Consider the following 26,739-nt stretch of genomic DNA (forward strand, 5'->3'; position numbering starts at 1 on the left):
TGGGTGGCAAAGCATGGTTCTCTCTATTTCTTGTTTTGGTGGTGGACAGATCTGATATCAGGTGGTTTAGTTGTGACTGTGTGAGAACTAGCTTTCACATCAAATAAAGAAATACTGTAAAGTACTGTAGGTATCCATGCTTTTTCATTATTATTGTAAGCTCAATTTTTTAAGGAAAAAGAAAGGAGTGCTTTTTCAATTACAAAGTCAGCCACTTGAGACTGTTTGAAAACAATTGAATCATAGAACAAATCAATCCATAGTTCTCATTTGATGCACCATGACCAAATTGACCATATTTTGGACACAAAGAAGGACCTAGGTCTCTTGAGAAATCAATAATACTGGGAAATCTTAAGAAAAAGAGAAAGGGATAACTAGATCATCCCTGAGAAAATCTATCAATGTGGTTCCCAAGAATCAACACTAACTTGAATGTACATAATTAATATTATCAGTGGTAAGATATTTTTGCAGCAATTAAAAAGTGTCAGGGGTGGGTTCCTGCCAGTTCTAACCTCTTCTATAGAAGAGGTTCCACAAATCTACGGTGCCGTTTAGAACCGGTTCCAGCTTCCTCCCCCGCCCATCCACACATCATCAAGATGAAGAGCGAGAGGAGGAATTCTGGGAGTTGAGGTCCACAAGTCTTAAAGCTGTCAAGTTTGAACACCCCTGGGTTTTTTTTCTAAAGGGTTAGGGGTGCAAGTGTCTTGTAACTTGACAGCTTTAAGCAAGTTAAGCACTTGCGTGCTTCAAATGCCAGAGTTTCTGAGCCAACATTTTGGTTGCTAAGCAAGAACATTGTTAAGTGAGTTTTACCACATTTTACAAGTTGGCCACGACCACCCAGTCACATGACTGCCAAGCCACTCCCACTTGGTCACATGGCTGGCAAGCCACTCCCACCCAGTGACATGGCCGGCAAGCCACTCCCACAAAGCAGGCCACATCTACAGAAGAGGTTCTAAAAATGTTGAAACCCACCACTGAAAAGTGTGTATAGTTGCTGAGAGTTTTCTATTACCACTCCAATCCCTTAAAGTCAATCAATCAATCTAGAAATTTTGACATCAACCAGTCCAGTAATAGTGTGTCAACACCAGTGCCACACTAATAACAATGGTACAAAATAAGACATTCTTGCTCAATAAGAATGTTTCTCTGAGCAGCAAATATAAAAGTGCACAGATGTATCTTTTGGAGCTGAAGACAACTTTCCTATTGCTGACATAAGGAAATACTTGTATACAGATCAGTCACTAGTAATTGTTATTCCAGAAAAAGAAAAGCCAAGTAAATCTAGGGAAGTTTAACTTTCTAACTTGAATGTCTCTCTGTGTAGAAAGAGATTTTGGCTGTTCTATACATTGTGTGCTTGAAACTTTGAGACTTGGCCTAATTGGTTGTGCTGATTAGCTAGACAATTCTCTTTATGAACTGTAATTTTAAAATATCTTTCTTGATCTGTGCGATGATAATGCTTATGAAAAGAATGTTCCAACTAAAAATAAAGCATTTTAGAAGAACTAATGAAAAAGATGTTTCATTGGCAATTTAAAAAATTACAGATGCATAAAAGGGCAAGTGAATGATGATACTACTGAAAACAATAGTTCAAATAAGTGAAAGAAGGAATAAAAGCAGTTTCTCCGTAGGAGGTCTATTTCTCTTTCAACAAAAAGGAACATTTTGTGGATGTTGTCCAAAGGAAAACTGTAGGTGTTTCAAAAAGGCATAAAATGATTATGAAGCATTTTATTATTACCAAATTGTTTCCATTTTATAATTTTTCAAATATTTTATTTATTCAATTAATTGTTATAATTTTAGATTTGATAATTTCCTTATTAGATTCTGGAAATATTAAGAACATAGTAGATATTATTATTTTAGAAAAGCATTGGACATAGTACCCTAATATTCTGACTTAAGAAGGTGGGCTTGCTGGCATAGGTGAATTGACAGTTGGTTTGAAAATTACACTCAAAAAGTGATTATCAAAAATTGCTCATTAAATAGAAACATTTTACCAAGAATATTGTTCCTTTTTCAAGTAGTACAAATAAATTTAGGGCAAAGCTTTTTTAAAGAGTTAAATAAATTTATTATGAAATATATTTGGCTGGGGAAAAAGACATGAATCAAAATAAAATTATTGCAGGATAGTAGAGAAAGAGGAGGATTCGGGCTGCTGGACTGGGAGACATACTACCAGGCAACAGCACTTACATGGATCAAAGATTGGATAGAGTTAAAACATAAAAAGAATTCTGATTTTAGAAGGCTATGACTTACAGCTAGGATGGCATGCGTTTTTATGCTACGATAAAAATAAAATCCATAGTTATTTTCAGAAACACTTAATTAGGGTTGCATTGCTACAAGTATGGCAAAAAACCAAAGAAAAGCATATTAAAATTCTAAATTGGCTATCAATGATGGAAGCGCTAATCTACCCAAATGTATTAGATATAGATAAAATAAAAAGATTTAAAGATTTAAAAAATGATCAGGGGGAATTGAAAACAAGATTAGAACTAAAAGAACAGGGCATAGACATCGATTGGTGGCCACATATGCAGATTCAGGCTAGATATAAGAAAGGCAAAAAACAATATGTATTCCAAACAGAACCGTAAGATCTAGACAAAATTTTACAAGGTACAGAGAATAAATTGATTAAGAAATTATATAATTACCTAATGAATTATAAAATGAAGGAGGATATAGTTAAAGAAACTATGATAACATGGGCCAAAAACTTTGGCTATAGTATAGATTTGGAGAAATGGGGAAAAACTGGAATGAAAATTATGAATTGACAATGGCAGTAGTCTACAAGGAAAATATGTATAAAATACATATAGATGGCACCTTCCACCAGCGAGACTGGCTAAAATGTATCCGAATACATCACTGGTGCGAGAGTGAGCTTGCATTGATGATACAAGCATTCTCACAATCCGGTGGTCCAAATCACGAATTCTCTAATTCCTAGGCTGCTTTGGCAATGAGACATGCACACACTGCAGACTGGGTGAAAATGGCGTCTTCTGGCTAAACCAGAACACTTTTTATTAGGAAAGTTCAAAGAAAACTAGTCAGCAGTTTAATACAAACAAAGCATCTCACAGCATGTTACAAATCACTTCTTGATACACATTCTGGCAGAAAGGCAGGGAGGAGGGACAAAAGGTACTCTTTGATAAGAGGAAGTTAGGAAGTATGGAATTGTAAATCACATCCTGATAAGGAGAGCAGGAAGGAGGAACAAACGGTCTTAGAATTGTAAATCACAGAGAGCTACATTAGGCATATGGAAATGACTTGATTTGTTACACGAGGCGGCAAAAGGATGCAAGGCTAATTCTGTGTGTTTATATCTCAGATAATAGAGGCCTCTCATCTCTGTGTGTATCCGTGTATAGACACCCGAAATGAATTCGGCTTCCTTATCTAAAAGCTTTCCCAGGACTGTTCTTTCCATATGGCTTTTGGCAAATGTTCACTGGGACCTTTTGATCCAGATAGATATTGATCCAGATATTCTATCCTATCCTATTGATCCCAGCTAATTTCACCCAGCCAATTATGGGATAATTTCCCACATCTCCTCCTTTTTTATTTTTTAAATGGAAGCAATTGCCATGGGTTGTTTCTTTCTCTCAAATCCCCCTTCCATTGGGAATCCAGGGATTATTAATTCTGATGTATTGACACTTATTAATAATGCGTGAGGCTTCTGGATAGCAGCGTCCGCAATACTCTGCATAGTGGATCTCAATAATGGTATTATGCATGGCAACATAGTTAATCCCAAAAATATCATCCCAATAAAAAATAAACCTTGCTTCCAATTGTTAAAAATACCTCCAAGCCAACCGTCAGTGTCCAATATGCCTTTCCAAGTTTGTACAGGAACATGTGCAGTTTGTATCATAGTTCGAGTTATTTTTTCTATCACAATTCCAGAATCATCAATTTGTATACAACAATTACTAAGATTAAATTTACCACACACTCCGCCTTCGGCAGCGAGCAAATAGTCTAAGGCTAAACGATTTTGCATAATATAAGTTCTTGACAATACACTTTCTTTTGCAAGCTTAGTTAATGCCAATGCAGTTTCATTTGTAATTATTTCTAATACAGCTTGTAATCTAATAATGCGATTTATCATATATATATCGGCGTTCTATATCCCCATGATTCGTCTTGTGCCCACGTCGCAGGATCATAATATGCAATAATTCTCTCAGGGGGCCACTCATCATCCTTCCAGTTACCTATTTTTATCCCTTTAGCAAGATCTATGGTACGTTTACGTCTTTCAAGAGTATCATATACAGGGACTCCCAGTTTTTGTTTTTTCTCTATAGGCATTAGGAAGAATGAAGGCTGAATCGCCCTTAAGATGCATGACCCATACCAACCCGTGGGTAACATATTATAGGCAAAATTACCACATATCCAATATAACCCATCAGGTGAATTCCACACAATAGTATCATTTTCAGGGTCTGAAAGTCCTCGTAACTTAGTTACTTCCAGCAATGAGTTTTCAGGTTTGGTCATATTAGTTTGTGAAACCCAAGTGTTATTTTCCCACTCATTAGAACATTTTAAAAATCCCATAGGTTTATTTCTTTTAGTCTGATTATTTTTATTTCTGGTATAACATATGTGACCTATTATATGAGAGGTAACTTGCCAGGTTTCATTGAAGTTGTTATTAAAGGTGAAGTTCCCTTTCCATTGAGCTATTTCAGTATAATTTGCTTCTTGTACATGCCATGGCCAGCGATCTCCCATAGTGGTTCCTCCACATACAAAACAATTTTTTAACATAAGTTCTGTAGCAACTTCTTGAGCCAAATTAATAAACATATTTTTTGCTTTTGGAGGTGTAGGTAGATCGTTGAGTTTAGCAATCTCCTGCTCATAACTCCAAAAAAACTTTACAGGTTGATTTGTCAATTTTGTTGCTTCAGTCTTTACAATGATGTATCCATAAGGATCCTTCCCTGCTTTATCTATACCAATACCATAATGATAGTATCGGGTACCTAAAGTACCTGCTACCTGTGCAGTAAGGCAGAGTGGTGTGCAGTGATGGGATTGACAATCAGTAGTGACTGGAGTAACATTGTATTCCATTTGGTGTATTGTTATGTGTGCATGGTGGTATTAAAGTTCCATTGCATTCAGGTTTCATAGTATAATATATTAAGGTCATGGAAATTGTTTTGCCTTGTTTGGTTTTTTGTAAACAGGCTGTGCAAATGTCCTCTTTTATCTCTCTTTTTGTTAGGTGGCGAAAGCTGTCTCCTCCTATCTCTTGTTGATAACTCAATAGTGTTAAGAACCACTCACTAACCGGGGGAAATTTTATACTTGCTCTTGAGGTTACTTCTGTTTTTATTATTTTATTAGGTAACCCTTTTTGGTATTGTGTGCATTGATACCAACCTATAGAATTCTCTGTAATTTTTATTCTAGTATGTGAAGAGCAGCCATTCTCTTTCGGGTGTGAAATACCTCTCACATTTTGGATTGCCTTTTTGTATTTTGCAGGCAAAAATTGCCATGTAATTAAACATGCTGCAGCTGGATTTTTCAAATAACAAGTTAAGGTAACTTGTGTATTGGCTTCTCCGTATGTATTGTGAGGGTAGATGCATATCCCTTGAGAATTGCAGTTTTCCCCATTGGAGTGTGGAATGATCACTCTTGTTGAGCGGTTGTGTGTGAAAGGAATTTCTTGAATATCCTCCACTATTCCCTTCTTATTTTTGCGTTCATATTCACATGCCCCCCATGTAATTAAAAGCACAATTCCCACTCCCAACATCATTAGCAAAAGGTGTAACAGAAAATGCTTACAAGACATCGGAAGAGCCCAAAAATCCCAAAATCCCATTTCCTGTCCAGACGACGGTCCTCTGAAAAATGGGCATCGGGGCTGACGTACTCTGGGAACATATGACCGGCCAACGACCTGTTCCGGACGGATTTTCATCTTGAGTACTAGATATCAAAAGAGGGGTCAAGAGATCTTACGTGATAGTTGTTAACCCAATGACTGTCAGGGGCCTGTTGCACAGTAAGGGTAATGCGAAGGCAAGTAGTAGTGTAGAAAGGATTTGTGTAATCAAAATATTCTTCAAAAAGCTGTTCAATCACCACAATGTCGCACTGGAGTTTGCAGTCAGCTCACAGGAGAGGCAATGGAAACACCAACAGGCTTCGCAGGGAGCAATGTTAGTCGTCTGTGGCTTGAAACAAAAGGGATAGGCTTGCTTCTGGATCCTTTGTATCATCTGTCTTCACTGGTCTCTCATGAAACGGTCGTATGCATCTTCCAGGAACCCACAACACTCTGTCCGGGAGTTGCACAGCAGCGTATCCACGTCCCCAAGTAACGAGCTCCACTGGGCCCTTCCACTGAGGGTCTGGTAATTGTCTGTAATAAACAAGAGGGCGGGGAGAAACTACGCTACGCTGAAAATGTCTTTCCCCGGCTGTGGAAGCTATGGGTGAGCCTGTAAGATTTAAAAAATTCTGTGTGTATAAGGCTTTGCTTCATGAAACGGTTTTGGATTTCAGGCAACCCTATCTTAAAGGGGCCTTGCTGTTTATCAAGCATCATTTTTAGTGTTAAATTTGCTCTTTCCACAATTCCTTGTCCTTGGGAATTGTATGGGATGCCAAATTTATGGACAATTTTCCATTGATCACAAAAGGTAGCGAAAGCAGCGCTACTGTATGCGGGTCCATTATCTGTTTTAATCTCTAGGGGGCTTCCTAAAACTGAAAAAGAGCGCATACAATGGTTGATCACTTGTTTGGTTGTCTCCCCCCGCTGTGGGCTCGCAAAAATAAAACCTGAAAAGGTATCCACTGTGACATGAATATGTTTCCAGGGTGCGAAAGAATTGTATTGCGTAACGTCCATTTGCCATATTTCACATCGTTTAATTCCTCGGGGGTTAACTCCCATAGGAATTGCGTTACCTTGCCTGCTACAGGTTGAGCACTGTTGGATGATCGCTGTAGCCTCAGTTTTTGAAATTCCAAACATCTTCACTAAGGCTTTTGCATTTTGATGAAAATACTCATGGCTTTCCCATGGAGTTGCAAATCCAACAAAACTTTCCCTAGCTGCTTTGTCTGCATAATCATTCCCCTCTGTTAGTATTCCAGGGAGTGACTGGTGACTCCTAATATGAGCCACAAAATATTGAAATTTTCTATCCATTATTAATTGCTGTAACTGTAAAAACATATCTAACAATTGCTTATCTAGGGCTGGTGAAAGATAGGCATCAAACAAGTTATTAATCACTTGGTAAACATACAATGAATCCACAATTAAATTGAATGTTTGGTCTTTTAATTTTTCAAATGCTAATATGGATGCAGCCAACTCAGAACGCTGTGCTGAACTCTGAGGGTGCGTGTGGTAAGTTATCCACTGTCCTGAGATTTGATACACACATGCACCCCTGTTCTTAGTTCCGTCAGCAAAAACTGTAACTGCATTTTTAATTGGCAGTTTACTTTGTAAGGAAGTCAATTGTAAATGTTGTAGATTCAGTAACAAAAACCTATAATCTGTGGGATAGTGGTATTTAATTGTCCCTAAATAGTCACTTAAGGCCAATTGAAGTGCATCTGAGATTTGAAAATATTTTTCCCACCAAGGTAGCGGATATGGGATATAAATGGTTTCTGGATCCGTTCCAAGTGTAGCTCGAGCTCTCTCTCTTAGCTTTATAATTATCTGGGATAACAATAGAGGTTTTGTTGAAACTGTTCTCCCCGGGCTGTTTGCTAAGTGTATCCATTCAATCACTAACACTTTGTTCTGTTGTATTTGCAGCAAACACCCTGTGGGCAAGTTTTTGGTATTGAAAATAGCAGCTGAGATAGGAACGTGTGAAACCATCCTGTCTACCCAGGTCTTGGTTAGGGCTGCCTCAATCACCTGAATACACTCTTTTTCTTTGTCCCCTATGGTTAGTATAGCAGCAGGCTCCTTTCCTCCTGCCAGCAATGCAAATAAGGGTTGTAATTGACTCGTAGTTAATCCCATGTATGGACGTGCCCAGTTAATTGAACCCAAATATTGTTGTAACTGCACCAAACTACATTTATCCATCTCAGGTAGTTTTGGAATTACTGGTGAGGCGTGAGAAGTCATGATTCTATGTCCCAAATATAAATATGGTGGCATAGTTTGAATTTTTTCTGAAGCAATTTTAAATCCTTTATCATTAAATCCTTGTATGATCTCTGTTAAAATCTGTGGATATGCACTTTGTGCATCCTTATCTATTGCTAGCAAGATATCATCCATGTAGTGGTAGAATAGGATACCTTTATACTTGGCTCTAAAATGTTTTAAAATTTTATTAATGTAATATTGACAAAGCGTTGGGCTATTTAGCATTCCCTGGGGTAAAACTTTCCACTGATACCTTACTGTTGGCTCACTATAATTTAGTACAGGAATTGTAAATGCAAATAATACTCTGTCCTTTTTATGTAAAGGTATTGAAAAGAAGGCATCTTTTAAATCAATAACTGTTAAAGCATAATTTTGAGGAATTATGTTAGGGTTGGGTAACCCGCACTGCAGGGGCCCCATGGGACAAATTACTTCATTTATCTTTCTTAAATCCTGAAGCATTCTCCACTTCCCTGATTTTTTCTTAATTAAAAATACAGGAGTATTATAAGGGCTATTTGACAATTCTATTTTTTTATCTAATAACAACTGTTGTACAATTTCTTTTAAGGCTTCTAACTTGACAATGGGGAGGGGCCACTGTTCAATCCAAATTGGGTCATTGTTTTTTAATGTTAGTTTCATTAAAGGGTCCATTTCATTTATTCTTAATACAAAACATTCATTACCATCAGTTCAAAGAGCTATACGTAAGCCAATGAGCTCTATTTTCTTACTGTCTCTCTCCCTCTAGGTCTGAAAGCAGTCACTCACACACGCTTCTCTGTCTCCCCCCCTCTCCTGTTTCCTTCCAAGGAAAGGCTCAGGGGGAAAAAAGGGGGGGGGGAATGGCTGGGCTAACCTCTCACAAACTCTCCTTTGTTCTCACTCTGCCTTCTCTCAACAAGCTTCTCTCTCCCCCCCTTCTCCTGTTTCCCTCCAAGGAATGACTCAGGGGGAAAGGGGGGGGTGAAATTCACGCACGCAATCACTTTAAGTTAGCCCAGGGCTGAACAATTCTACAAACGGCTATCCTGCTCTTTAAAACATGCTTTCTCTCAACAAATTTGGAAATGATATCACAAGAGTATACACACATCCCATTAAACAGCTTTGCAACTTACTGTTTCTTTATATGAAAGAAATCAAGGTACGTGCATACCAACTTTTACCATTTAACATATATTAACACTGCAATCAAACTGCTTGTGTAAATTAACTTCACATGCAAAATCCTTAGTCATGCATTCTTCAAACAGCAAGGAATTTCAGAGAGCAGTTTAAATCCTAACTAATCTTCTCACCCTCACGGCTTCAAGCCAAAAGCCCATTTACAACTTCAAACATCAATTCAATTCAATTCTCCTCTTTCTCTTTACCTCTTATTCACTTTCTCTTTTCTCTCTTTTTTCACTCTTTCTTTACCTTACTCCAAAGTTAGGGTTGCCCCAAACTGAGACAACAAATCTCTCCCCCACAAATTAACATGCAGTTTTAAAATAACCGGTCGTGCCTTAATTATAGAACCTTTAAGAGACAACTATTACAGCTGTAACAATTTTCATCTGATGGTGGCCAGAAAGTCAGCAAATTTGTTACAAAATTGAACACTTTAAAATCCCTGTCTTTTGGATTGAAAACATCTTATCTACAATTACCTTGAGGGTGCACAAAAACTTAGGCACACATTCATACACGCACAAAAACATTTTTTCTCCATTCCAATTCAGATCTGACACGGGCTTTTGTAATTAGAGCTGCAAAGAGTGCAGGTTTCTGAGAAATGAAACATCTGTGAAAAAGTTTCAGGTGCTCAGACAGAAAAGTGTGCTTAAAGTAATCAGAAGAAAAATTAGATGAGTCAGTAAGAAAGGGAGTAACAAGAACTCCTTGAGACAAGAAATGAAATAGAGGTAGCCGGAATCACCGGAAGAAATAGGAAGAGCCAGGCAGATTCACTTGCCAAGAGATTGAAATGAGAAGGAAAATAAAAGACAGCCTTTTGTGTGGGGCTGGCCGAATGCCCCAAAATTAATCTCCCGACCGTGAAACAGACAGAAGCGTAACGTTGAGAAGCTTCAAAGGCATACATACAAGGAAAAAGAAAGCCTTGGATTCAGAGTGAGAGTGTGAATTTAGCAAAGAGGTTTTCAAATATAGCGGGGGGGTGTCTGTTCCCCCCATCACGGCTTGTTCATGAGTTTTTAAACATTCCGTGATGATCTGCCAAGTGGAAAGTATTTTTGCTGCTGAGTACCATTCATTTGGCAATAAAACATAATTTTCAGACAAACTCTGCAATAAACCTTGCACATATGGAGACAAATCTTTTAAAACACTAGATGGCAAGGGAGTGAACACAGGGTTTTGTCCTGTAAAATCAACAGGAAAAGCAGCCATTAATTTTAGGTCCTTCAGTTTCACGTCCTCCCCACTTCTCTTTTTTTGCATTCCTGCAGTGAGGGGACCGAGTGAGTACTCAGTACTTTTTAAAACTGGATAAATATTAGATTTTTCTGCCTGAGGAACTTGTTGTTTGATCTCTGTTTCCTTAATTTCCTCTGCAATTTCTGTTGTTACTTTTTCATATTTAGGAGGGATATCAGATTTTTCTGGGGTGTTGGATTTTTCTTCTTGAGGAGTTTGCTTTAAAATCTCCTCTTTGCTTTCCCTTTTCTCTCCCCCTATAGCCTTTGTTGTTATTTCCTCATACTCGGGAGGGGCAGTGGGGTTTAAAGATGCTAATTCATCTGCCTGCTTTTTGGAAAGCGTGAATGTGTCTCCGTTATCCTTTAATATAATTTTGTGAGCTCCAACTATTTGTCTAATTTCCTTAAGGTGAGCGATCTGCTTTTTAGACAAATGTCCAATTTCCTTAAGGCGAACCACCTGTTCTTTAGATAAATCTGTCCCCATACTTACGGATTGGCCTGGGTAAGAGATGGGGGTGTTGGGCACGCGATGAGTCCGTTCGACCTGTCCGGGCCTCCTGCGTCGCACCTCGACTGATTCCTGGCGTTGTGAAATGGATCACGTCGGAGGTCACCACTTGCGAGAGTGAGCTTGCATTGATGATACAAGCATTCTCACAATCCGGTGGTCCAAATCACGAATTCTCTAATTCCTAGGCTGCTTTGGCAATGAGACATGCACACACTGCAGACTGGGTGAAAATGGCGTCTTCTGGCTAAACCAGAACACTTTTTATTAGGAAAGTTCAAAGAAAACTAGTCAGCAGTTTAATACAAACAAAGCATCTCACAGCATGTTACAAATCACTTCTTGATACACATTCTGGCAGAAAGGCAGGGAGGAGGGACAAAAGGTACTCTTTGATAAGAGGAAGTTAGGAAGTATGGAATTGTAAATCACATCCTGATAAGGAGAGCAGGAAGGAGGAACAAACGGTCTTAGAATTGTAAATCACAGAGAGCTACATTAGGCATATGGAAATGACTTGATTTGTTACACGAGGCGGCAAAAGGATGCAAGGCTAATTCTGTGTGTTTATATCTCAGATAATAGAGGCCTCTCATCTCTGTGTGTATCCGTGTATAGACACCCGAAATGAATTCGGCTTCCTTATCTAAAAGCTTTCCCAGGACTGTTCTTTCCATATGGCTTTTGGCAAATGTTCACTGGGACCTTTTGATCCAGATAGATATTGATCCAGATATTCTATCCTATCCTATTGATCCCAGCTAATTTCACCCAGCCAATTATGGGATAATTTCCCACACACTGGACTCTTGGAAATGTAGACAAAATCAGGAAACATATTACTACATGTGGTGGTTATGCCCAAAAGCTAAACAATATTGGAATAGAATAAGAAAATGGCTCCAAGAAATAATTAAACAGCAAATAGACATGAAACCGGAATTATTTTTATTAGGAATACCTACAAAGAAATATGATAAAAATACAATATTTAATTTTACATATCATACCGGCAGCAAGAATAATATATGCACAAAACTGGAAGAACAATAATATATCAACAGAGGAAAATGTAATAACGAAGGTTTCGGAGTGTGCAGATATGTAAAGAGAGGAAACAGAATAGTATGGAACGAGTGGTACAAATGGTTAGAGGACAGGTGTAAAGTTTAAGGAAAGACTAAATGAAGAAGACACAGGAGTTAGAAATTAGCAATGTATATATAGAGATGAATAAACATGTATAAATGGAAACGATGCATAATGGATTGAAATTTAAGGAATCTATATATTAGCATCATAGACAAAGAGATATTGAAACAAGGAGGTAGAAATGCATATACAATGTATGTATACCAATGTGGCAATGTACAGAAGAAAATGGTAAAAAAAAATTACTTTTAAAACACTGTTTAATAAAAATATTGTTTTTAAAAAATTGTTCATTAAATATCTAATAAAATATTACAGGTGCTTCTAGGTCTTGTACCATTCAAGATATTTATTAATTATTTGAATGAAGTAGAAGAAATCCTTATTCTTTTCAGATAGCACAAAATTGTATAACATATTCTAGAAGAGTGGTTCTCAACCTTTCCAATGCCGTGACCCTTTAATACAGTTCCTCATGTTATGGTTACCCCGACCATAAAATTGGTGTCTCAGCTCCTAAGACCATCGAAAATATGTGTTTTCCAATGGTCTTAGGCAACCCCTGTGAAAGGGTCGTTTGACCCCCAAAGTGGTCCCAACCCACAGGTTGAGAACCACTGTTCTAGAAGAAAAGAAACAAGTTTCTAAATTATTCTTATAGGTTATAACTCATAGCTTCCCCCTTTTTAACCTTATGCTTAACTACTACACCAAAGTGGCTCTTGAGATCTGCAGAGAACACTACACAAAATAATAATCCTAAATTATAGGAAAGCTATATTTGATCCTGTCAAGTAAGTAGCTTTCCAACAATAAGAACAATTTGATAGTGGAATCAATTACAGAGAGAGGTGGATGTGTCAAGCAGAGGCTACGCAACCATCTGACAAAGATCTTGATTTGGGGCCTTTTTAATTGAGCATGGGTTTGGTGTATATTTCATAAATGTCACACTTTACAACTTTGATTTGATAGCAAAGCTTTGTTTAGCTATTTATTCACAAATTCAGTGACATTTGTAGAACTCTTTATTTGCTGCTTCAGCTAACACCAGTAGCCTTTGATCCAATCTGAAACCTGCATGATATCTATTAGAAATTAATTCATTGAAAACTCTTGTCTTCTTAGAAAGCAAAAAAACATATTCAATTTCTCCTTTATGGTGAACTAGCTATTATGCTATTACAGTTTTTTCTGCAGTTCCTACTATGAGCAGCAGAGGTTGTTGTTTTCACAAAAAGCATCTAATATTTACTCTGTTTAATCACTTCTACCATACTGTACCCTATTAATGTTTCCCAGATAATTCTTTGTGAACTGATGTATAATCTAATGCTTATATTTACTAAAGCACTGGAAATTGTAACCTAGGAGGCAATTAGTGCAGCACAAGTAGCAAAATCACCACTTATTCAAGGCAAAATTAAGCCCTGCTAAAATACAGTCCCAGATTCATAGAACATTGCCTCTTCAGTGAAAAATCTCCTGGCTGACTTAATGACAGCTGCTGAGAATGTGAGATTTGTGGTTCAGTTCAGTGAACTGTGCCACTAGTTTATAGACTTGATATAGCTGCATGTTTTGTAGTTGATGGTTATGAGTTCAATCTGGGTGGGAAATATGTAAGATATTTGGCAACATTGTGGAAAATCGATTACATGAGGGATAAAGGAGGTGTTGAAAGAAATGTCCTTCTGGGTTCAGCTCCAAGTGGGGAAGAAGACACTGGAGACATGGAGGCTGCTTGGAAAGATGGTTTATTGTTGGACAGGGCCACATGGCTTGAATCCTGAGCAGAAAAGGTGATCACATGTTTCAGTGTTGATGGAGAAGAAGAGAGAAAGGCTCTGGAAGGGGCTTGCTAGGCTTTTTATACCCTGTTTAGTCCCACCTCTCTGTTTCCTGTTCCTGTGTAAGAAATGTATTCTGACTGGTTGTCAGACTCCCATGGTGCCATGCAGGGGGCTACTCTCTAGGCTGTGATGAGTCCAGGTATAGATGAGTTCTCAGATGCTATGTGGAGAGTTGAGTAATATCCCTTCCCCCTACAGCTGCAGTGAGGAGAAGTCTTTATTATGTAAAGTGGGCTAGCCTGGCCATCTCAATGGCTCATTGACAAAGTACGAATGGGCAGGAAGCTACAGACAACTATTCTGACTTTTAAAGCATGTTTCTTTCTTTTCACATCCAGAGAAATATTCTGCCTTTTCAATATTTCCTAGGATATTTCATTTTTCTGGGAGAGGGCTGGATGATAACTTCCCACAGAGGCATATACTTTTTGTGTACAAGAGATCTCAGGTTAAGTCCTGCCTGAAACAGGACAAGCATTACCAGTCAGTTGCTGTATTCACAGAAGGTACAAAATCACAAACCAACCTGGCGATTATATTTTAGTGTCAGGTATCATGTATATCCAGCTAATGTGAAAGGTTATAGTTCAACTTATTGGGCAAACCAAGGGTGGATTCTGGCTTCTGTTACTGCCAGTTCACTCAGGGATGTACTTCGGGCATGCACACACTTGATGCGCTCCAAGCATGCATGCGGAGAAGCAAAAAACAAGATGGCGGTTCCTATGGTGCCACCGATTGAACCAGTTCGGGGGCGTAGCCAGCCGAGTTGCTACCTACTAGGCCAAACCGGTCCGAACCGATAGGAACCCACCTCTGGGACAAACTCAGAAAATTGGATCAAGGAAAACATAGTAAATTTAACCACGGATAAGCATGGTTAAATTCTGGCATTGATGGACCAATGTTCTCATTTAGTATGAAAAAAAATTCACATATTTTTTATATTCTTGATTTGGTATATAATATATTGAAAAACTGAACCATTGTCTTTTCTATCAGGGTATTTTATTTTTATTTTCCAAAATGAATGAATTCTAGATTTATCTTACTTTTGAAAATGGACCTTTTTGGTTCCCTTATATATAAAACTCCTTACAGGGAAGGGATAGCCAAGATACTTAGAATATATTTTTTGAGGAGAAAGAAAAATTGTTTTAATAATAAGGAAAATGGAAATGATCCAGACAGAAATGAGTAATAATATTCAAAGTAAAAAAAAGTAAATATCTAAGTAGTGATTAGTGGCTGGAAAAAAGGGGGTGTGGGAGAAAGAGAGACAAGAAGACTACTAAAATCTTCTTTTTAAAAATATTTTATTCTGCTTTTTAATTTTTTCCTCTCAAAATCCTTTGTGTGTGTATGTACTGTATATATTTGTTTGTAAATTTTATTTTTACCAATTAAAAGGGGATTAAAATATCCAAAATTTTAACAGATTTTTAGTCTATATCTTTTAACAAGAAATATTTTACAAATGACCTCATTGTATTTATGTTGGGATGCAGATGAAATATATTAATTTAAATATATTGTTCTATTTTAGTAAAGAAGCTATCACATATATTAACTCAACTTTGAGTTTAATATATTCAAATATTGATATTTCATCTTTATCAAATGGGTGCTGACCTCTGGACAAAGAAAACATTGATGAAAATATTGTTCAGCATCAGAAAACATACATATGGCTTTAACTATTTGATGGTTTGCAGAATTCATTAAAATAGATTAATCATGGATGATTGTAACCAGTCATGTTTTTAATTTATTAATATTTGTATGTCCATTAATATATATTATGCATGTTTTGCAGCTTTTGCAGCTTTTGCAATAGATTTTTTTCCTCTTATAATTTTAGGGGGGGGGGATTTAGTCAATAAAAAAGAAAAAAATGAGCTATTTGTTTTGTGCTATTTGCAAGTCAGACTCTTGACAACAACAAAAATGCATAAAGTATAAATATTGCAAAGCAGCTTATAAAAGTAGAAAGTATACTTTAATAGATATTACTGCTTGTTTGTCACTAACAGCTGGGAGTTCATTACTCGTGCTTCCCATTCCTAGTTAGCATGACTTAAAATTCTGAAAAATAGCAATTCCAGCTTATCAGGTGCCTACTGCGATTTCTCCGCGGGTCGCCCATGAGGCCAATGATGAAGGAAGACACGGACATGAGTCTTCTCTCGGGATGAGACGACCCAGAGCATAGTCTGGATGACTCTTTTATTGAGCATACACAAAGGAAGGGTGGAGTCACATGGTCTATGTGGACCAATCATGGTTGTACAAGTCTATGGTATATGGTAACTCATTTACTACCATGTAGACCTCTGAACCTAGAGAATGCCCATAGTCAGCAAATAAATCTTTTACTAGCATGCAAACTTCTGACCCCTACTTAATACTGCAGAGTCAGCATGCAAACTTTTGACCCCTACTTAGTGCTGAGAGTTAACAAGTTGTGACCTCTGCCCTACTTAGTGCTGAGAGTTAGCTGTTTGTATTACTGACCTTATGGTATGGTTAATCATTACTGCTGTTGTATACGTGTTCCAGCATAGCTATGCATGCCTACACTTATGCTACAACACAGCTTATCAGGTGCCTACCAGATTTGGGAGACTTATTCTATAACCACCATTATTCACTGAAGATACAGTTATCTCATATAGTTTAATAGCTTAGAATTAAATACACCATAGAATTCAACAGAGAAAAAAAGCATAAGAGATGGAATAGATGCACATATCTGAAAGGTTCTGGTGTTTTAGTATATTTCAAGCTCAAACTCAGCCAGAAATTTGATGCAGCTGCAGTCAGTGGCTATAGTCAGTGAAACTATGCACTATTGTGTACATCATAGCAATTAAATGGTTCTGCTCCATTTTCTTCTAAATGTGATACTCTCTTTCCTTCTGCCCACCACGTTTTAAGGACATTGACAAATGCGTGTGTAGAGAACAGCAAAAGTGATGAGGAATCTGGAAATCAAGTCCTATGAGAAACAATTGAAACTGAAAACTTGTTTAGTCTGGGGAAAAGGAGAATAATGATCTTCAGATATCTGAAAGGCTGTCAATGCCAAAGATGACTAGATTTATTCTCTGTTACTCCAGAGGATAAGACCAGTATCAATTGCAGGGAAGCAATTGGGAGAACTTTGACAAAGATGTTAACTGGAAACTGCTTTGTAATTGCCACACTAAATTCAGGAGTTCGTTAATACTGTTAAGTGTGCATATTTTATTACCATAATCTATTGCAATAAATGTGTTTTAATTGGTTCTACAAGGTACTTTATACAATACTTGCACACACATACACACATATTTATATACTTCTTTAATTTTTATTTAGGCAAGGAGAAAAATGCATGCAATAATACAAATTGTTCGATCCATATTAAAGTGATTAACAGAAACTCCTATCAGCTTGCATGAAAACAGAGGCTATGGCTGGAGGGGTGCTCAGGATGGTCTGTAAATCAGGCAGATTGATAGTTCATGAGACTTTGTCTGTAGCAGACCCTCAAATAATAAAGATCTTAAAAGAAAATAATTATTACTAGCATGATCCTCTAAAACAGATATAAATGGTAATTCTTGTGTTACAGCAGGGGTAAAATGCTACTGGTTTGGGCTGGTTTGCCTGAACCGGTAGTAAAAATGCTACTGGTTTGCCCAAAAAAATGCTTTAAAAATTAAAAAAAGATGGCCATGCCCACCCTGTCACTGACACCCCCATCAAGCCACGCCCACAGAACCAGTAGGGGGAAAAAATTAATTTCATCACTGTGTTACAGTACTCTAGTGGAATGACATAATGATACATAGAATGAGCATAAGCAAACTTTTGATAGTACATTTGGATTTTAGATGAATCTTGACAGAACTGTACGTCTCTAGGACAGCTTTCCAAAATCTGATAGTCTCTGAATGTATTTCTGTTTATTATTAAACTTCTATATCATCTACCTTGCTGAGGTTACTCTAGCCAGCTTTCACCTATGCAATACCACATAAAACACTAAATTAAGTAAGAACCATATAATTAAAATTTAGTTACAATTCAATTAACCAAGATAGACAGGAAGGGAGCAAGATGTGGAAGAAGTGGAGATGGGGTCTGACTAACAGATTAACCACCTCAAAGATGTCATCACAGATTAGAAGGGAAGGTGTTGATCTTATCATGGAGAAGTGGGGGCCCAGCATGTTCCAAAGGGGGTTCCACCACAAATCCGCGAAGCCCTTATCCGCGGAGACATAAGCGCGAAGACTAATTCGCGCCGTTCAAAGCGCTAAGGAAAAACGCGACCCTACCGTGATGACATAATCGCGGAGGGCAGATCCGCGCATTCCCAAGCACTCAGTACCCTAAACCTAACCCTAAACCTAACCCTAAACCTAACCCTAAACCTAACCCTAAACCTAAAACAAACCCTAAACCTAACCCTAAAACAAACCCTAAAACAAACCCCTAAACCTAATCCTAACCCTTACCTTAATGGAAATCGGCTTTCTGCCGCGGCGCCGTTTTAAAGCGCCCTTCTGTTGCCGCGCTGTTGTCGCGGCGGTGACGACGTGCGATGATGACGTCGCGGCTTTAGCGACGCGCTTATGTCTCCGCGGATAAGGACTTTGCGGTTTTGTCGTGCCACGCCAAAGGGAAGGTGCCATGGCAGAAAAGACTCTTCTGCATCTCACCAGCCCAAATTCCTTGACTGATGAGGTCCACAGCATGTTTCCTCTGTTGATGCAGGTGGGACAGGATAATCCCATCAGATTATTGGAACTACAACTCCAGAATGAAGAGCTATACATCTTGGTCAAGGTATAGTTTTTCTATTTCAGCTGCTATTTTTTCCAGGTTCCTATTATAAATGTGGTGTTTTTATGCAATATATATTTATTACATACAGTACATCAGTCACATGATTCCATTAGTTAGTTCTAATAATGGAAAGTTTTGTGATAGGGATCAAACAGAGCTTCTCTGGATGATAGCATTTTTAAAACACAGTTTCTATATCAAGGACTGTGCTAGCTGCAAAGTGTGCACCAATATCATTTCAGACACAGGGAATTTGAAAATTAGAGTAAGGAGTGGAGGTGAAAAAGCTGGAAATGGAATACAAGGTTGGGATAGGACTACTTATCAGTCCCATGAAATATAGCATATTCAATATCATGTAACAAGATATCTAGGAACAAATTATTAATAGTACCTGTGTTTCCCTGAAAATAAGACAGGGTCTTATTTTCTTGTTACCCCCCAAATAAGTGTTTGGCCTTATTTTTGGGGAGGTTTTATTATTTTTGAGGTGCAGGAGGTGGCAAGCGTGGTTACCTCATGGCTGCTGCTGTGTTGGAAAATTTTCGAGGAGGGCTTATTTCAGCGCATGCGCTCAAAAGCCCGATTGGGCATATTACCCTAGGAGGTCTTATTTTCAGGGAAACAGGGTGAAACATGACTTTGGCATTTCCATTCCCATCAAAAACTCAGGTAACAAATACAATAGTTATTGTTTAGACCAGCCTGCATGACATGCAACCTACCCAGCAATATGACCAGTGGTGAAATTCAATTTTTTTTACTACCAGTTCTGTGGCATGGCTTGGTGGGCATGGCAGGGGAAGGATACTGCAAAATCTCCATTCCCATCACATTCTGAGGCCAGCCAGAAGTGATATTTGCCAGTTCTCCGAACTACTCAAAATTTCTGCTACTGATTCTCCAGAACCTGTCAGAACCTGCTGAATTTCACCCCTGAATATGACCCACTGGTGTTTATTGAAAAATAACTAATCATCACCATCACCAGGAAAGATCTGTGCCTAGGTTTTTGCGATCACTTCCACTTTGAAGATGCATTGCCAAGTGTCGCCAAGCAGTTGGTGGCAGTTCCATCATTGCCTACTAGGCTGGTAGTTTTGGCCAGCAATTCCTTTGTAATCCACAATTATTTTTCAAGGTATTAATCTGGTCCTATCCCTTCTACAGTATATGCAGCCTTGTTTTAGACTCTTCACATCTCAGATCACAACTTCAGTCAAAAAGACAGCAATTTGATAATCTGAGGTGTCTCGAAGCCTAAATATAAATGATTTTATCAGGAAAGGGGAAATGAAGATGGCTGGGAATGCGGAATTGACCACATTAAAAAATATGAATAGCTTACATATTGTTTTTTTTTTAAGTGATTTGTTCTAGCAAAAATGTTTTCAAAATCAGAGCTTAATGTGTCTAGGATGCATAAAAACAGATAATTACCCCAAGATTGTCTAGAATGTATAAGGTACTTTTGTTGGAAATGGGGACAACATAAAGGGTAATTTTATCATGCCTAGACTTTAGAAGTTAAAATTTCTGGGTTGAAATGCATATATTGATACAAAGAATTTTAAACATTAACATTTGACTGAATGCATAACTTTTCTTGCTAGATTAATGATAGTAAATTAGAAAAGAGCCATGGAAGATTATTTTTATATATGGATTACTGCTGTCAACCTTTTATATGCACAAAAATAGAAAGATTGAAATATCCACAATGGAAGAATAGTTGGTGAAGATGACAGTGTAACAGATGACATTTTTTTAAAAAAAAATTCAATTGCATTTATTAGTGATTGGAAACCCCTTATGGACTTTTCGCTAAAAAAAAGAGAGAAGTGAATTTGTGAATTATGGTTCACAAGATTAGAAGATTAGAAACAGTAGCTTATGGAAAGAAAGAAACTTAGAGACAGCAAAATATAAATGTATCTAAAACCACTATCAAGATCAGAAGATCTTTCTTTAGAATTGTTCATTTCTACTTCTTTTTCTATTTTCACTATTGTTTATATTTCTTTATTTTAAAAAATTCTTTAATAAAAATGATTAAAAACTTTTCTACACAAGTCTTAAATATATTGTGAAAAAACGTGCAAACAATACATTTCAACAAAAGCCAGGTTTTGCTGGTTTGGGGAGAATAGAACCAATCATAAATCATCTTACTTAAAAGTTTATCAGTTGACAAATACCAGACATGGACAATAAAGTAGTGTTTTCCAATTTTGGAATTCTTTTCCAGAATTGCTGGCTGGAGTGTTCTGGGAGTTGAAATCCACTCATCATAAAGTTGCCAAGTTTGAAAACAGCTGCAGCTATCTTCGCTTCCATTCCCCCCCCCCCCACTCCAAACTATGGCCTTTATTATTAAATAAATGCAAGAACCTTAATACGGCATCAAGAAACGTTAACCTTTAAAAATAATGGTTACGTAATGGAAACACATATGATCAAAAAGGGATCGGGATCCAAATTCTAAATCAGAGGTCTTCAAACTTGGCAACTTTAAGACTTGTGGACTTCAACTCCCAGAATTCTCCAGCCAGCTCTGCTGACTGGAGAATTCTGGGACTTGAAGTCCACAAGTCTTAAAGTTGCCAAGTTTGGGGAGCCCTGTTCTAAAACTTGCAAAATATCATCAATAAAAACAGGAGATCTTGAAGCTGCTGCATTCTTTAAACGGGCATAGGGAAAAGCCAAAGAGACTACCTGGTAGTTCACTCTAATCTTGTTGAAGACACGGGAGAGAAAGGGAGAAGGCGGGACAAAAAACACGCCACTGCGCCCCACAAAAATACACCCGTGAAGCACGCCCCCTTCCCCACTCTCCCTCCGCTTCATTCTTCTTCCACCTCCCCGCCCCCTGGCGTCCCTGCCCCTTACGTCATTTCCTGGGCGGCCATCTTGGAGGCCTGGCTATTCTATCGGGCTCCATTGGATTTCGGGGGGTGGGTGGGGATTCGTGCCGGATCTACCTCGGCTGGCATCGGCAGGGACGGGGCTGCCTTTGGGGCGCTCGGCTAAAGTCGCTGGCGGCCGCCATTCGCGCATCGCAGCGCCTATCTGACCGTCGCTATGTCGGATTTCGACAGCAACCCTTTCGCGGACCCAGACCTTAACAACCCTTTCAAGGTAAGGAGGGAGGGAGGTAAGGAGGGAGGGAAGGAGATGCGGACAGGAGGGGACGAGCCCCCGGCTGTCTCGGCTGAGTCGCCGCTTGGAGCACGCCGAGTTGGAGCGGGACCGTTCGTTATTCGTTACTCTCACGGCTGGCGGACATACTTGCTAACTCTACCTTCGACGGGGGCGGAGGCGTCCTGTTCCGCCCCGCTTTCTTCCACCCTTTTGCGGGATACGGGGATCTCGCCGGGCTCGATCTTTGGCCTCCCAAGGAAGCTCCATTTGGGAACCTGCTCTTGTTTCCCTGCCTTTCTTGGAAGAGGAGGCTGCCTGGTTGTATGAGCGACGTTCTGCCCTCGAAAGGGCTTGTAGAGGAGGGGTGGACAGGTGCGCGGAGGGGTGTAGGGCTGGGATGCTCCAGTGGTTTCCTTCTCCCAGAAGAGTGCTGCCCTCTGTAGTCAGGTGCTTGCCGTCGCTTGTAACGTCGTCTGCTTCCCCATCTCCTGTCTAGGAAAAGTCAATGATGGAAAGAAACAGTTGAGTTGATGACTGGTACTTTTTAAATGGCTTATGAATTGCTTGGGGAGATAGCCAAATGTGCCTGCCAGTATTGAGTTCCTTAAAAAGCAAAGGCAGCTGAATTGACAGAGGAGGGGAAGGGAGGGTAAAAAGATTATATCAAGATAATCGCTTTGTAAGGTCAGCTGGAGGATTATCAAATTTTAGAATAGAATAGAATAACAGAGTTGGAAGAGACCTTGGAGGTCTTCTAGTTCAACTTAGGCAGAAAACTTAGGTCTTCTAGTTTCTGCTTAGGCAGAAAACCCTAAACCATTTCAGACAAATAGCAGCAGTCCTTTTTCTAGCTGGTCAGCTTTGAATCTTACACACTTCTGCCATTTCCAATATACTTCTCTGTTGGTCGTCAGTAGGTTTTAATTGCTTTTTTTTTCTCTTCAGCAAGCTTCTTTGAACTGTGCCTTACAGCTCCCTTCAGCATTACAAACAGTGCCTAATCCAAGTCAAGATTACGCCCTCTCTGGCCTTTGATCTTGATCTTGTATTCTGATTGGTTGTCAGACTCCCATGGGCCCATGCAGGGGCAACTCTCTAGGCTGTGTTTTGAATCCAGGTTTGGTTGAGTTCTCAGATGCCATGTGGTGAGTGAGTAAAGGCTGATCATGCCTTAATCCCATCACCTTGGAGCTGAAGGGGAGAACTCTTTATTATGTAAAGGGACTGGCTTGGGCATCTTAATGGCCTATTGACAAAGTGGGATGGGCAGGAAGCTGCAGGGAGCTACTCTGTCTTTAAAACATGTTTCTTCCTTTTTTACATCCAGGGAAATATTCTTCCTTTTCAATATTTCCTAGTATATTTCATTTTTGTGGGAGGGGGCTGGGTGATAACTTCCTACAGTTTCTTTCTAGTAACTCAAGGCCGCAAACATACACAATACTTCTTCCTCCAGTTTTCTCCCAGCAACAATCCTGTGAGGTGATTTGGACTGAGAGAGAAAGAAAGAGAGAGAGAGGAACGAAGGAAGAAAGGGAAATGAAAAAAGGGAAATGAAAAAAGGAAGAAAGAAAGAAGACTTTCAATTGGCTGGAAGAGATAGCTTAATGTTGCACTGTGGAAAGCATTGGTTACAGACACTATTAAGAAGCCAAAAATAAATCGCTAACGCTGTAATGTTTTTGTAAAAATCGGTGGTGTAACCACACTTTGAAATATCATGTACAATTCTGAGGCTAAGAAAATACTGTAGAGCAGGAAAAGTGCAAGAAAGTGCAATCAGAATAATCAAGGGACTTGAAGTCATTTGAGAAGTATCACACTTTTTTTTAGTTGGAGAAAGCGATACTTAAGCAAGTACTGTAATGAAAAAAAATGCATAGGATGATATATGGCTCAGGACAGGTAAAAAGAACCTGTACCTTACAATGTAAATTTATTCTTCTGAATGTAATGGTAGTCTGTTTATTAGACAAATTATTGATCCTAACTCATGATCCTAAATATTACTTCTAATTAGGGCTGGAGTAGTAGTCATCATCCCATGTTTTGCAGTCCACATCTGGAAGTCTTCCTTTCAGTATCATAAGCAATCTACTGTACTTCATAGTTCATTTGCTAGCAGGAAGGTGCTATTTTCTTATTTATGGACTTTCTTCAGATACCTATATTGGCTGTTTGAGGAAAATGCTAGATTAAGTAAGCATTTAATTTTATCCACTCTGGTTTCTCTTATGTTTTCTCTTCCGTTCAAAATTGTCAAAAGGGCTTTAAACTAATGGCAGTGCTAAAGTTTCTAAAGAAAATATAATAGTTTCTAGATGCCATTAATTAATAGTAAATGAAGAGAATTTCTGGTTAATACCTGCTTTGTTCTAAATTATTATCTTAAATACTTACAGTATTTATTAAAAATGTAGTGCTTAGGATTTGTCAAGTTGGAAGAAAAATCTAGAGTAACCTAGAGAACCTCAGAATAGTAGTAAGCAAATTGCTTTCCTGGAATATGTTAGCATTTCTAGTTGTAAATTTATTACACACGGACTTCAAAATTCATTTTCCTCAGTAATTCCTACAAGTATATTTTCATATTTAGTGAATTAGATTTGCATAATCTATCTGGCTCCTGAACTTTTAGTCTGTTAATCTCCTTAGACATTTAGTCTGTTTATACTTTCATCATTTAGGCAATTGTTTATTTTCATGGTGGATGTACCATGTATCAATTTTAGTGAAAGTTATCTAAACTCAACCTTATATATTTCTTTTCAAAATATATTGAAATGGTTTAAAATTCATTACCTTATTGATTCTCTCCATTCAGAGAATCTAATTAAGCTTAGCTAGAACTGATGTCTGAAGGAAGACAGCTACTATTAAACCAGCTTGAATTTCTAATGGGCTAGATTTTAAATTCCTGAAGTATGGCCTCACCCAATTTAAGATGTCTATGCCTATATCATAACCAGTTTTTGTTTTATCAATGGCTGTCAGTCATATCAGGTAGGCCAGAGAGGAAATATGACCAGATAAGCTAATTTTACTTTATTGTAAACCTACATTAACATTAATTTGAAAGTACAATTCTCCAACCTAGCTGAAGAAATAAGAGAAGATCCCTTCTGAGCCTCTTGTCTCACTCACTGTCCAGCTGCAGGCTATGTTATGCCACCTCTTATCTGACCATGCCTGAAACAGCATTTCTTTGCCACCTCTCCCAAGGATTTTACTACCTACCATTACAATGGCCACTATGTATAGATAAGTATAATGATCTCTGCATACTATATTTCATCTCTCTCTGACCTTTCGCTAACTTCTGTGTCTTCTTTTCCTTCATAGATGCATATATTTTTCTCAGTGCATCTAATGAAGTGACTTGTAATTCCTGAAGCCTTCTTCTGTAATAAATGTTTAGTCTTTAAGATCCTATGTACTTTTTTGAAAGGTCATACTATCTTGGTAATTTCTGAGCTTTCAGCTGTTAGAGCTTACTCTGTTGCAGTATCTGTCCTCTAGTGAATTTGCTGGAAACCTCCAACAGTAGATTTCAAGGATTAAGGTAAGATGTTCTTGGGAATATTAAATACATTTGTACAAGGTAAAATTATCAGATTACATAATGAGCCCAACTTTTTAACTAGACTGAGGCTTTTTCCTTCCTAATTTGTCAACTTTAGATCTTAAGGCACCTCCTCACCTCCTCTCTGTTTTCTCTTTTCCTTCTTCTTTGCAATGTGGTAGTGCCAGGAGCATCTTCTCCCTCTCATCCTCTGAGTGTAAGAAACATTGAATGGCATCTTATCTCTCTGTTGGCAAGAGTGGACAACACAACTTCCTTAACTTTGCCTCCCTCCTGCTTGGGGATGTGGGTAGGGGGGATATTTCCATTTTTTTTGGTGGAAATTGGAGTGATTTCCAGCGTTCCTCCCCCTCTCCTTCCTAATAGAAGAAAGAAAAAAGGGGGAGAATTTTCAATTCTTCCATTTTTTTATTTTCAACTTTTTTCAGTGGAGAACTTTCTCCCTTCTTGGATATCTCTTCCAATGAATAAGATGTTCCATTGTGTCTCTTCTGAGACAGATGTGTACCATATTTCCATTTAAATTCTTTTATCCCCAATCCCAAGATTGGGCTTGCTGTTGTAATATACAAGTGGGAGGGTGACTAATGACGGGTTGGAAATAATGGAGACCTTGAGCATGGATGAAGGTTGTGTTGGGATTTATCTATGCAAGTAGTCTAAAATGTTCCACTAGGCATCCAGCTTCTTAGCTGAGGGGAGAAGAGAAATCAGGTAGAATCAAATCACATTTGAAAGCTAAATGTGATAGGAGACCTTCACAGTAATGCAACAGAACACTTGCAGTTTTTGGCGCTATCTAGCTCTTCTTTAAGGAGATCCTGAGGAGGCCATTCAAATAACTTACAACTGGGATAAATTTGATAGCAGGCGTGACAGTGATCTGAAACAGTGACATCTGAATAGAGGCATTTTGAAAGCAAATTTAGCTGTAGTTAAAAGCAGTTGTCATGCAAGAATGAAATTAATACTCTTAAGGTAGTATGTCCTCTTGATTTCTC

At 38.3% G+C, this 26,739-nt stretch overlaps 1 protein-coding gene across 2 annotated transcripts in view; it reads left to right on the top strand.

The window, feature by feature from the left end:
- Positions 1 to 21,946: 21,946 nt before the first annotated feature.
- Positions 21,947 to 26,739, top strand: part of SCAMP1 (secretory carrier membrane protein 1) — a 37,166-nt gene continuing 32,373 nt past the window's right edge. For both annotated transcript variants that reach the window (XM_032212816.1, XM_032212815.1), the window contains exon 1: positions 21,947 to 22,152. In XM_032212816.1, coding sequence (XP_032068707.1) covers positions 22,096 to 22,152 — 57 coding nt within the window. In that variant the 5' untranslated portion in view covers positions 21,947 to 22,095. The remainder of the gene's footprint in view (positions 22,153 to 26,739) is intronic.

This window comes from Thamnophis elegans, chromosome 3 (genome assembly GCF_009769535.1).
Source record: "Thamnophis elegans isolate rThaEle1 chromosome 3, rThaEle1.pri, whole genome shotgun sequence".
Lineage (NCBI taxonomy): Eukaryota > Metazoa > Chordata > Lepidosauria > Squamata > Colubridae > Thamnophis > Thamnophis elegans.